Below are 13836 nucleotides of genomic sequence, written 5' to 3'. Positions count from 1 at the left end.
AAAAAAATCCAAGAGGAAGTCGATATGCTGCACCAAGCGGAAGGCATGTCTTGCTAGGTGACGCCGCGGGGAGACATGGCATGAACTTCGCAGGACCTTCGGCGGAGGTCATCCACGGGAGACCCAGAGTCCCCATTGGCCATGGATCTATAGAATTAGCCATGGCCACCACGGTTCAAGATGCCCAGAGTGGTTATGTTTGACGGAGAGTTAGACCCAAGGGAATTTGTAATGAGCTTCGAAGCGGCTGTGGAGTTTGCCGGAGGGGATGGTACAACATTCGTGAAAGCCTTTGTATTGGCCATAAAAGGGATAGCAAGATCCTGGTACTCCGCGTTGCCCCCGGGATCCATATACTCATGGGAGCAATTGCGTAGTGCACTGTACATCAATTTCCAGGGAAATCGAGCAGATAAAATTACCGCTACCGACCTCTTCGCACTGAAGCAGCAACCAACAGAAACCTTGCAGAGCTACATGCGCCGCTTCGTGCACATACGTTGTCAAGTGAAGGGGCTGAGCGAAGATATAATCATCGATGCGGCAATACAGGGCACCAAAGGAGGGCTATTAGCAGGAAAGCTCACGAGAAAAAGACCCGGAAGCATACAAAAGCTGCTTAACAAGATGGAAGAATACTCAAGATCTGAGCTCGATCATCTCCGAAGGAAAAACGAAATGGCAACCTCCAAAGTAAAACCACATGCATCAGCCAGAGAGGCAGGCAGTAGCAATCCTAGAGACAGATTGCACCATCCAAAAAAGCCCGAAGTTTCTGACTATTTAAGGCAAAAAGAGGTCAATCAGATTAACTCCAGCCCATTTGAAGTCGCTCAAGGGGCAAGAAAAGCTCACAGTGCGACCAATAGAGGAGGCCGAGCCGGTAGGGGAAGAGGCCATGGAGGCCGATGAGGACGGGTTCCGCAGGACCCAACAACCTTTTACTGCGAGCTGCATGGCGAAGGAGCCAGCCACCGGACCAAGTAGTGCTCGTAGGTTGTGGCTATGAAAGAGAGCTTGGCGAAGCAGTCTCTTGATCACGCAAGGACCGTACACCCTGCAGCAAGTTTCGGGAGAAGTGAAGGGTGGCAAAACCACAATCAGAACATGGCATTTGCAAACCAGTGGCGACAGATTCCTGCACCACAGTATACACCTGCAGCCTCGACTCAGGTGGATCAAACGAGGCAAATGAATCTCCAGGGGGAGCTAGCTCCGCCATCACTGAGGCTCGCGATCGAAGCACCACTAGAGCGCAACAAGTCAAAAACACTTCGTAACAAATGTAAAATATATTACATCACCAATGTGCATTACATTGCCCGATAAGAAAAGGAAAACTAAAAACGAAAGGATGCTTCGCGCTGAATCATCCCACCTTTCCAGTATCTTCGGCCGTCGCAGTTGTTGCTTTAGACGAGGGATCATCCCTCGCCTTGGCCTGCAAAAGAGATATTTCATTACAAAAAAATAATTATGTGCCACAACCAAATAAGAGAACAAGTAATATAAAGCAGTGTACCCGCTACCGGTTCATCTCTGCTTCTCGAAGAGCGAGCTCGCGACCCTGTTTGCACCAGTAGTTGGTGGTAAATGATCGAACGGTGCTCGTCGACGCCCTCGTAACGGCCGAAGTTGACAAGTCCGTCGAATACTGGGAGGTAGGTTTCTGAAGAGCAGTATGATGGTCACAGCCCATCATCTCAATCGATTGCACAAGACTCCGGGCAGCGACCACCACGCAGAAGTCACCGTAAAGCTGAGCAGCAGGGAGAAGGCTTCCGTTGGTTTCACTGATCCAACCTATAAGTCCTCCCAGCCCGACGAGATCAATTGTTGGGTGAGTCACTGAGGCACCAATACCTTCGAAGGTATGGCTGATGGCTTCGCATGCGGCGACTGCCTTCGGTTCGAGCTCCCCAATCACGTTAAGGGCATCTTCGAAGAAAGCCTTCACCTCGCTCAATTTGACTTGCAGCTGCTGTGCCTTAGCTCTCTCCGAGGCTCAAAAAACCTGCAGGTCACATACTTGCACCTCGGAAGATTGCAGGTTTTGGCGCAGGCAGTTCACTTCATCTTTAGCGACTTGCTTCTCCGAGCGAAGGGTGTTGAGTTCCTTTTCAAGCTGTTCCAAGAGTGACTCAGCATCCCTCACTCGACGCGATAACTCGCACTTCTAGCCTTCGGCTTTTTCGGCGCACTTTTGCAACATATCAATTTGCGCGTGTGTGCTCCGAGCACGGGCTTCGGATTTCTCCGCTTGCTTGCGCTGAGCCCGAGATAAAAGCAAAGCCTGGAATGTCGCACACATGTGAGCAAAATACTAAGTACAATAATATCAGAAAATACCGGTATACCTTCGCAATCGCCACATCGAAAGTGTCTAGGAGCTCATTGGCGGGTTTCTGGCCAAGCGGGATTTCAAGCTCGGGGAGGACGAAGGTGCTGAAAATCTTCTTCGCGTCATCAACCTCCCCGACGCTTGGTTCGAAGGAGGAAGGCTTGAATGCCTTGGGTGCTATGGCCTTCGTGTCAAGCAGCCCGCCAAGGCCAATCAATCCCTTTCCACCGCGGTGAGGCACGCTCGGGGTCGACGCCTCAGTCCCAGTAGAGGAACTTGAGGGCAAAGATGGCGAAGAATATGCTACCACTTCAACATTATCGGTTCCCTCAACTTCGGTTTCTCGAGTGGTAGCCTCAGGGACTGTTCCCATCTCTGTCATCTCCTCGTCATCACTCAGGATTAGCGTTGGAAGGTCCACGCGCGAACAGAACAATGGCTTTGAAGCCCGGCCCTCCTGGGTGCCTTCGGGAGTTTCCCGCCTAGGCACATCACGTGATGCGGCGAAACCCTCCGGAGACGTTTCTGCATGGGCAACTTTGGGGGCAGCTTTGCATGGCCTCTTCCGGAGGGCAAGGGCCTTCTTCGTTCGACCACCCTGCGGTGATCGCTCAGGATTTTTCCTTTTCGTTGAAGGACCATCGGCAACCTCTTCACCTGCATCTGCTGCCGGAGACCCTTCCCGAGCACCCTACAGCATGGTGGAGGCCTTCGGCCTTTCGAGATAAGAAAGGCCTCGGTATTCAAAGACTCGATTGAGTCTTCGAACGAGGCCTTGCTCGGCGCACAACTGTGCTTCGCCTGGTGTAAACTAGCGGACAAGCATCACAACTCTGGCCTCCACTTCGGCCACCGACAAATCTGGAAAATATCAAAACCAGTAAGCAAATAAGGCCAAAGACATAAATTATATATGAATTTTTTACAGGCAATCGCATACCCGTGGAAGCTGTGCACAGGAGGGTGGGGCCGGCAGAGCCCCTCGGGCCCTTTTTCCCCAAATTCCGGGATAGTCCATTCCCGGGTGAGGGGCCAAACCCCGGTAGCTATGATCTCCTCCACCAGGTCATGGGTAGATAGATATTTTGCGCACCTAGCGAAGGCCTCGAGGGCTGTCTGTTGTGACGCTTTCAATCGTACGTCTGGCGCGCGGTTTCCCTTAACCTCTTCACATTTTGATATGAGAAATTCTTCGGTGTCCACCTTGTGGTAGAACCACCATCGAGTCCAGTCACTAGGCCATTTATTCTTGTACACGACGACAGGCGTAGTTAGCGCAGCGCGGTACGCGAAGTTCAAGCAGCCGTAGTGAGCCTCGCTCTGAACTCTGCGGGCGAAAACCGGTTTGGGTTGATGATGAAGCCAATGTGCGGCAGCGAAGGCCCTAGCGGATGCCTTCGCTCCTTCTGACCGAGCGGCCCAAGCAAAGAGCCTCATCCTCACTATTGTGTTGGGTGTCAGCTGGTGGAGATAGACTTTGAATAACTTCAGTACTTTAATAACCATGTCATCGCATGGTAGGCGAAGACCCGCTCGGAAGTAATGGACAAACACAACCGCTTCATCATCGGCAGGCTCCGGTGTCTCCTGCCGACCGGGGAGCCGAACCTTCGAAACATCACTAATCAACCCTTCCTTCACAAGGCTGGCTACCACTTTGTTATCTACCTTGGACTGCCCGATCCAGTACATCTTCGGGCGAGAAGATCGGACCTTCGGCGCCATTCGGCTCAAAGAAGGTGACTCGAACAACAAATTACGCGAAGAGCTAAAAAGTGGGGCTTCCTCCGAGAAAGGTTCGAAAGAACTTAGGAGGCTTCGTATGAGAGCGACAGCTTCAGTAAAGGCGCGGTAAAAATTATTGACAGCGGCATGATATTTATAGTGTAGGGCGATGGCGGTTAGAACTTCACGCGTCGAAAATTGAACTAGCGGGAAAAACTATGCTTTGGTTTACATCAAGAACATTTAATGCACGAAGTTACCAAGGAACCGTGTGGCAGTTACCAAGGAACTGTTTGGTAACCTATGACAAAAAAAAAACACAATAATAATAATGATAATTTTCAACAACATGCATTTGCTCCATTAGACTTCGATAGGCCGAAGGGGACAGCGTTGAGACATCTTGCAGACTACAGGTTCGGCCTATCGAAGATAAATCTTACCAGTAGAGGGCTACTATTGGGGATGATCTCCCGCCCCCCTCCTCTTCAGAGGGTACCTCGTAGTCTACTGGAAATATTGCATGCTTGCCATTGTAGCTTTGTTTCAGGGACTTCATCTACAAGTGGCGAAGATCACGAAACACCATTGGTCGAAGGGTGTAGGTGCACCCGCATCTTCGATCTCCTGTACTAGCGAAGACAAGGGCGATCTTCGATCGAAGGGCGATCTTCGACCGAAGGGCGAAGTCCATGCCCGCGGTTTGGAGCGATCGTGGCGGGCGAAGATACGAGCTGACCTTCGCTCGAGGGATGAAGGCCATCTGATGGACATCCGAGTGGAGAAGGCTTCGGTACATCTTCGGAGGCAGAGATCACTGCGGGACAGTGGGCCCATTTTCGGTCGTTCGGGGTAGGGTTGTAATTATATAATTATGATCACTTGTACCATAATACCCTTAGATATTCCGAGAATGTAGCAGGTGAGGGGGTAGGATTTGTAAACCGCACCTATGGTGGCCAGGTACGGCTATAAATAGGGCCACACTGTACCCGGAAGGGCATCGAAAGACTGTTCTACCTCTAACACGTGTCACTCTGAGGGCCCTTCGATATCCCCGTAACCGAAGGCCCACCTTGTCTGGGATTTTGGTCCCAACAGTGATTATCCTGCCCTTTTTTCCCTATCGAGACAGGTTAAAGGGAAGCAGGGATGTGTGGTGTGCATGGATGAAACCGCGTCTGGGTACCTTCCGTAGTCACAGAAGGTAGTGTACATGCGACACTGATGAGACTTAGTCAAAACTCACAGATATCATAAGATGAAGAAACATTTGGATAACACGATTGAGCAAGGTACTGGCCCAAAATCTCACAGCAGGGCACTAGTGTTTGAAATTGTCAGGAGCATCATGTTTGTTTTTGGGAAGCAACCGAAGGGTAAAAAGAGGAAGAAAAGTGAGACGCCGACCGGCATGCTGTGGAAGAAGATGACGATTTTCTTTAAGTATTTGCCCTACTGGAAGGACTTGGACGTTCCCCACAACATCGATGTCATGCACGTTGAGAATAATATGGATGATAGCATCCTTGACCTCTTACTAGACATACCGGGCAAGACAAAGGATGGAATCAAGTCATGTAAGGACTTTGTGCATTTTGGAATTAGGCCAGACCTATACCCTAAAGACAGACCAAATGGGAAACATTATCTTCCCTCAGCTAGCTACTCTCTGACACCTAAGGAGAAAAATGCATTGTGCAAGTATTTACGTGGGATGAGAGTCTCGACTGCTTACTCAGGCAACATCAAGAAACTAATCTCGATGAAAGATTTGAAGCTAATTGGCATGAAGTCTCACAATTGTCATGTGATGATAACGCAGATGCTCCCTATTGCAATCAGGGGTATCAAGTTAGGATACATAAAGGTGGTCATCACACGGTTGTGTCACTTCTTTAACGCAATTGCTCAGAAGGTGATCGATGCTAAAAAACTGGGTGCTCTATATATTTACTTGGTAGAGACTCTATGCCAACTTAAGATGTGCTTCCCTCTATCCTTTTTTGATGTCATGGTACACCTCTTGGTTCACATCGTGAATGAGATAATTGCACTGGGCGCTATATTCTTACATTAGATGTATGCGTTTGATCAGTACATGGGCATTCTCAAGGGCTATGTACAGAATCGTGCTCACCCAGATGGTTTCATAATCGAGGGCTACAGTACCGAGGAAGTCGTTGAGTGTTGCATCAATTATATAAAAGATGCTAAACTAATTGGTGTACCTGTATCTCAACATGAGGGGAGGTTGTCTGGAAGAGGGACCAAAGAAAAGAAAAGATCAATCGATCATGATTACAAAGCAGTGGATGAAGCACATTTCACCATCTTACAGTAGCTCCAGATAGTGGTACCGTACATCAAGCAACACCTGAATAAGCTTCACACAGAAAATGAAGGCCGCTCACATGATTGGATTTTGAAAGAGCACAAGCGTCGCTTCACCACATGGTTCAAGAACCAAAACCTTCCAGATGGTGAATCCGTAGATAAAAAAAATGTGAAAATGTTAGCTTGTGGCCCCATCAAGTTTACTTACGTCATGGCAAGCGTATGACAGTAATGGGTACACGTTTTATACCAAAGCAAAGGACAAAAAGAGCACGATTGAAAACAACGACGTTCGGATAGAAGCCTATGACACAGAAGGGGAGGAAAAGATCACCTACTGTGGGTTCATAGATGAAATCTGGGAAATCGACTATGGAGTGAATCTGCAGATCCTCGTCTTTCGGTACAAATGGGTCAAACACCCAAATGGCGTGGTGGTGGAAAACTATGGGTTCACAACTGTCGACCTCAGCATTGTAGGCCATAAAGATGACCCATGAGTACTCGTTAATCACATTGCATATGTTTTCTATATAAATGACCCCACAAATGAAAAGAAGTACATAGTTGTTGACTAAAACAAAGAATTTTCGGAGTTGAGAATGTGGAGGATGAGGAAAAATACAATCCGTTCGACGATGTGCCGGCTTTCGGAGATCCAGAAGCAACCCTCGGTATATCTGTGATGCCCTACATGTGTCTTGATGGAGTAGGAAAAACAGTGTGCCATGTTAGGTAACTTAGCTTCCAATGTGATTTTCATGTCATGCAATTTCTTTTCCAATGTGACATACATGTTATGTAACTTAATACTGAGGGCATGTATGGAGTACTTAAATGCTTTAATTAATATATGGGATTGTATTAAGGATATGTATTAAATATATGCATCTAGAATAATTTTAATTATAAAAATTTTAAAAACATATTTAAAATGATTTTCACAGGCAGTTCATTGAGTCAACTGCTTGTGGAAATGCATTATATATATATATATATATATATATATATATATATATATATATATATATATATATATATATATATATATATATATATATATATATATATATATATATATATATATATATAGCAGTGCGAGGCCCTCTCCCTCCGACCACTGTTCTGTCGCCATCCGCCACCACCGCCACCATCCTGGAGTGGGAAGAAAATTATACGAGACCCTCTACAGAAAGGCCTCCGTGAGACCCTGATCCATGCCGTTCGTTCTGGATCCAACGGTCTGATTGAACACATGTGAGAGAAGTAGCAAACACGTGTCACACGGAGATGGAAGTCTTTCTGTGAGACCCGGTCTCATATAATTTGTTCCCCCTGGAGTGCGTTGAGCCCCTTCCGACACTAAACCCTAGTCCTCCGGGCGGCGTGCCCTCTCCCTCCGACCTCTGTTCCACCGCTGTCCGCCATCGCCAACGCCGACGCCGGCGATGACACCATCCTAGAGTTCGACGCTAACGCCTTCACGAAATCCGATGAGGATCCGCTCGCGCCGTCGTCCCCGTCACGCCTAGTCCGGCCTCCCTCCTTCGGTGCTCGCATCCAACTACCACCGACACACCGTCCACCTCATCATACAGGCGCACTATCCACCTCGCCACCGTTATCAGTAGCCATCCCCTCCTCTCTCTCTATATATACCATGCCGAGCCATCGTATTCGATGCTCCGGCCGAGCCGTGGTCCTTCTTCTCTTTGTGATGTCCGGCCATCGTGCCGCCATGGTCACTGTGAACGCGGCTGTTGTCACCATTGTCTCGGCCGAGACCCGTTTTGTGCATCTGAAGTATCGGAGTATTGTGTGAAATTATTGCTCAGTGGGTGGCTCTAAAAAACTGAAAGCTGTATGAATGACATCTCTTTAATCTTTTAACACTTTCTGAATTTTCTAATTGCTATACATATCACTAGAAACTAGTATATACTCTCATGTTACATATTCCAGGTGCTGGGTTGAAGTTGTTTGGAAAGGACACATGGGAATTCTTTTGAGTCCATGGCATTTCTAGTTTTTCATTTGTAGATATGTGATGCTTGCCTTATGCCATTGTTGTGCTGGTTCATCGAATAATTTTGTGAGTTGTGCTGTCTTAGAAATGCAAATAATTTTGTTTCCTGAGGCATGTTGGAGGCACTTTGTAACGGTTGTTAACATGAATGAGAGTGGTGATTTCTGTTGGTTTTAAAGGTTTGTGTTTCGGTCTTCACTGTTTTTAGCTTGCTCTGTAGTGTTGAAGTGTGATATATCACAGTCTGAGCCAATTTGTTTATCTGAGTCTTTTGCTGAATAACTTTTGGCAAGGTTATCATATTCAGTATGTAGATAAAATGTTCTTTCTCTTTTAGTTTATGATGGTTTTTGGTACACAAAGCAGTTATTTTATCGATTGTTATCCTATTGATGATGTTTAGTAGCTCAACTTTGCGAAAGTATGTAGACCCGTTCTTTGCTTTTGTTTAACTTGCTGCCTATTCTGCCAATTGATGGCAATTTCTACAGATTTGGTATCATGGAATTATGCATCTTTAGATACATGATTGTTGAACTAGTTTTACTAGTGGTGCACTTGAAGTCATTCTATATTTCTTGCTGAAAATTGCACCCTAGTTGTGCACGTAATGCTGTATCTTTCGGTTTCCCTTGCACTGGATTTCAGTACTGGCTTATCAAGATGGATATGTACAGAGGTTCATACAAGAGGGCTTTGTTTGATCTAATTCATGAATATTTAAATACAACTAAGTTATTCTATAGCACCCTAGTCGTGCACGTAATGCTATATATTTTGGTTTCCTTTGCACTGGATGACCTCTCAATATGGCTATGTAAGAACAAAGGTTCGTACAATAGGGCTTCTTTTGAGCTAATTTATGAATGATCACATGTTTCTATTAAACTTGTATCTCTTGCAAACTCAATAAATTTGATTTGCTCCTACAGCACCAACCTTTGATACTGGTAACGAATGCACAAAAAGATTGTGCCTTGTACAATGTAGCATACACTGAATAAGATAGGGTCGACTTAGGAAAATAAACTTTCGTCTCTTTTCAAAATTCTAAATGAAAAGGAATACTTTCAACTCCTATAACATCATTGGAAAAGAACAGAACTAAAAGAGTAATTTTTTGTTTCCAGAAAATAGTATTAGTGTTCTTAATAGTGCAGCAGCAAGGCTGTTTGTCCATACATAATTAGCCAAGATTTTTGAACCTTCCAATATATTTTAAGGGCCTCATGGAGATTAGTCTTGATATATAATTAGCTAATATTACTCATTGCATTTTGATCTTTATTGCATCTTGCTTCACAATGGCATATTGGAACGAGAAATTTCATTGATAAACCATTGCATACTTGTCAGTTTTCTAGGTAACAATAATCCAGTGGTCGAGTAAGTACCATGGGGTAGAAGAGGATAGTTACCCCTAAAAAAGCAGAAGGAATCAGGAGGTCGGATAGGAGCCCAAGCCCGCTCGCAATAGAGGATTCTCTGGCACAGAGGCTGCTAGCAATAGAGGCCACCTCGGTACAGAGGACGCTTGCAATAGAGACCTCCCTGGCACAGAGGCCGCTCCCAATAGAAGGCGCCCTAGCATAAGATGGGGCGGATGCAAGGAGGAGGTTGGATAGGAGCCTAAGCCCACACTAGTCGTCCTCCTACAATAGCAGCGAAAGCTCGAGCTCGTGTCATAGCTCGAGCCCTGTTCTGTGCGAGTGATAGAGCCGACGTTGGGAAAGTGACAATGACTACGATCCCATTGAAGAGGTACTTATCTGAGTTAATGCATTTTATACTTCTTAATTAAATGGAGGAATATTTTTTTATGTTAACTCTCCTTTTTTCTCTCTCTAGATGGTGAGGGTGCAAAGATCTTCGCGCCGATCATATGAACCACAAACTTCCGTGCCACAACCATCCGCTCCCTATGTGCCCGAAACTTCATGTCCCTCTGGGTGCATGCTGAAATGAAGACGGGGCGAGCGAAGTAAAAGCAATTTGCCCTCTGGTGCTTATACAGTAACGCAAGTTGGTGTTGAAGGGGAGCTTGTTGCACCTCATGAGGCATGTGCCAAATTCCGCAACAGTCATGGATTTCTTGTCAAGGAGTACGTCCCAATCATAATAACTGATTGACGATTTTTATCAGATGAGACAAACGAGTTCCTATGGGCAACATTGCAGAGAACCATCTAATTCCCCTCGGGAACAGAGGAAGCCACCAAACAGAATGCATTGAAAACTATGGGAAAGAGCTTTGGGGCTGGAAGAGTGAGCTGAATAAGGACTTTGTGAAGAATAAATACATAAATATTATGCCAGACCAATGGGTGGAGTTTGTTAGGCAAAACACCACACTTGCGACCATCAAACTGGGTGAATCATTTGAGCACCTTGCGAAGAAGAACAAGTACAACCATCACCTGGGCTCATCTGGGTACGCCCTCAAAAATTTTGAATGGAGGAGACAATAAGAAGAGGCTGCCCAGGCTAGGAAACCCAATCCTTTGGAAAATTGTGACGAGCGAAGCAGGAACTGGGTCTACGCTCGGTTAGAATGAACTGAGTCTGGGGACTTAGCCTTCAAAAGCCCCCAGACCATAGAAGTGACTTAGACCATTCAAGGGATTGCTAACAAAGGGTCTCTAGAGCCCACCAGGGAGAATGATCTGCTTACCAAGGCCCTGGGGAACAAGGAACACCCAGGTCGCACTCGAAGCGTAGGATTAAAAGTGGGCTAGAAGAATGGGTTCCCAGACACCGTGGACCAGCATAGACCCATAATAGATATGAGAAGACCCTAGCGGAAGAGATACAAGAATAGGTTAAGGTCCAGTTCATGAAAATGTGGAATGAAAAGGAGAAGGAAAGGGTGGCATTATTGATGATAGAGTAACCATCCAGCCCAGGCTTTGGGAGCAGCGTCGGACCCATGCAGGTCAATAACTAGAGATATCCTGTGGATGATTTCACAGAGGCTACCCCTTGCATGCTACATGTTCTGGTCGGCAAGGGAGACTTCACTATCGATGCTACTATGGGCCAGTCCTTTCCAGGCCATTTTAGGCCGTACGTTTCACAATCAAGACATTTGAGCCGGTTATGCCATGGTACAAGTGGACTCAGTTCAACCACTTTTCATGAAGTACAAGCTAGACATCAGCACACCTGAGGGTATAAAGATTCTCGATGAGGCTGTTGGCAACTTCATTCTGTAGCCCAAACGGGATATCATCTTCAGTTGTCAAAAGTCACAATCGCTAGCATCATGACCGCCCCCGCGCCCAGCATCTCTGCCTCAGGCACCTCCGACCCAAAGCCAAGCCTCTCTGCCTCAGGCACCTCCACCCCAGAGCCAAGCCTCTCCGCCTCAGGCACCTTCACCCTCATGCTTAGTATATCCGCCTCAGGCACCTTCGCCCCCATGCCCATTATCTCCGCCTTAGGCATCTTTGCATCGTGCTTCACCATCTGCGACTCTGGCACTTCCGTCTCTAGCGTCAGTAGCTCTGGCATCTCTGCCTCCAGCGTTTGAGCCTCTGGTACCTTCACATGAGCATCGGAGAGTCCCTATTATGGTTACCCCATATGAAAAGACTCTAACATCTCCGGTGAAGAGGTGGCTTCTGTCCTCCAAAGCAAAGGCATCATCCGCTCTAAAATCTCCAACGAAGGGTGATCTCGCGAAAGAGAACAACAAAAAATTAAGTACCCATCAGTTGGATTTCTTGCCTACACTGGATGTTCCTGAGAAATATGAGAATGGCAAGCCATTTCTGCCATTGTTTCAACTCGAAGAAGTTCCATGGAGATGAGGAGATTCCATGAATGGTACATGAGGGCATGTTGTGTGGGGTCCTCCATAATCACTGCTTCTGTACCTGCTAACATTTTTCTAAGCAGAGACTCCTATCTCATGGTAGATTTTAAGGACATGCACGCTTTGTTCCACCACGATAAACTAGACATCAATCTCATAAGCGTGTGGTGCCTGTAAGTGCATACAATCTACCCCTATATTTGTATATCTACCAATATATGTTATAGAAGCTAATGATTAGTGAATTTTTTTGTAGAATGCAATTAAATGATGCTGGAAAGTTGAAGGTACCTGTCGGATTCATTAATCCGCAACGAATTTCCCAGCCCAACTTGGTTGTGAAGTTGAGGACAGATGACCCCCAGATTAAGGGGAAGAGTAACAAGGAGAAAGCAAGGGTCATAAGAGGAATGACCAAATCACGTAGGCTTAACATGTCAATCTACATAGGAAGGGCTATGCTAGAAATACAAGATAAGGACTGCATCATGGCTCCCTACAACTTTAAGTAAGTGTGATACGTCCAGAACTTGACATAAGTATCCAATTTAATTGGTTGATCAAGAACCTAACATAAAGTTTCATGTAGCTATCACTTTATTTGTATAATGCGGATGCCGAAGTCAAGTAGACTTGTGGTCCTTGACTCAACCGATCTCCCCCAAAAATCTTACCAAGATCTCATCGATGTTATACAGAGGTAAAGAAAACATACATACAGAAAAATTCTTATAAATCATTTATGAATTTGATAATTACTTATTGGCATTCGAATAGGGCCTACAAGTGGTACGTAATGAAAGGTGGGATAAATGATATGGCCAAGGCGGATGCAATGACGGTCCGTACACACTTTCCGGTAATAATACACTTCTAATGTTTGTATCTCACTATTTATGACTAAGAGTCTTATTGAACTAACGAATATGTTGTGTTTTTATTTGAAGTGCCACAAGCAAGGTTTCGACATTGTTCTTTGTGGATATTATGTTTGCCAGTTTCTTAGGATAAACGGGAGGTACACAACGAACCCCGAGGACATAAGTCATCATTGCACCTGCACATTCTTATTTAGTTCTGTTTTCGTTGTCACTAGTGTTTTAACTCTTTTAGTTGTGTCTTTATTTCATGCACGGATGATCGAATGTATCCACACCTCACTCAAAGACGAAGATATTCAAAACATCCAACGTGACATGTGTTGGTTGATCATGCACAAAGTCATTCATAGGAGTGGCATGTTCTTTGACCTCGGAGGTCAATTGGCTAGCCATCTGAGGCTTTGTGAGTGGGAGATGAAAGAATACTTGTATTGAATATTTGGCTTGTGATGTGAATTGACTTGTGATGTAAAAATATTGTACTTGTGAATATTATTGTATTTGTGTTAAATATTGGACTTGTGTTTATTCAAATATTGTTGAAATCTGTCTGGAAAATGTGTTGAAATCTGGAGTAAATAAAATATAAGCTCATTATTAATTTTAAATGCAATACATACCACAAGTGGGTCCTTATGTCACCCACCTGTGTAAATGTATTTTCACGGGCGGTTCACTTAAGTAATCGTATGTGGTATTGGTTTTTCACAGG

General features: G+C 45.6%; 1 protein-coding gene across 1 annotated transcript; it reads left to right on the top strand.

Moving 5' to 3' along the window:
- Positions 1–11954: 11954 nt before the first annotated feature.
- On the top strand, positions 11955–13577 carry LOC133900904 (uncharacterized). Its single transcript, XM_062342185.1, has 4 exons — positions 11955–12751; positions 12833–12943; positions 13021–13102; positions 13191–13577. Exons 1-4 carry the CDS (start codon positions 12477–12479, stop codon positions 13557–13559), a joined length of 837 nt encoding a protein of 278 aa, XP_062198169.1. The 5' UTR covers positions 11955–12476; the 3' UTR covers positions 13560–13577.
- Positions 13578–13836: the final 259 nt, after the last annotated feature.

The sequence above is a fragment of the Phragmites australis genome, chromosome 19, assembly GCF_958298935.1.
Source record: "Phragmites australis chromosome 19, lpPhrAust1.1, whole genome shotgun sequence".
Taxonomy (NCBI): Eukaryota; Viridiplantae; Streptophyta; class Magnoliopsida; order Poales; family Poaceae; genus Phragmites; species Phragmites australis.
The sequence above is the reverse complement of the archived record's forward strand: the minus strand, read 5'-3'. Positions and strand labels throughout refer to the sequence as shown.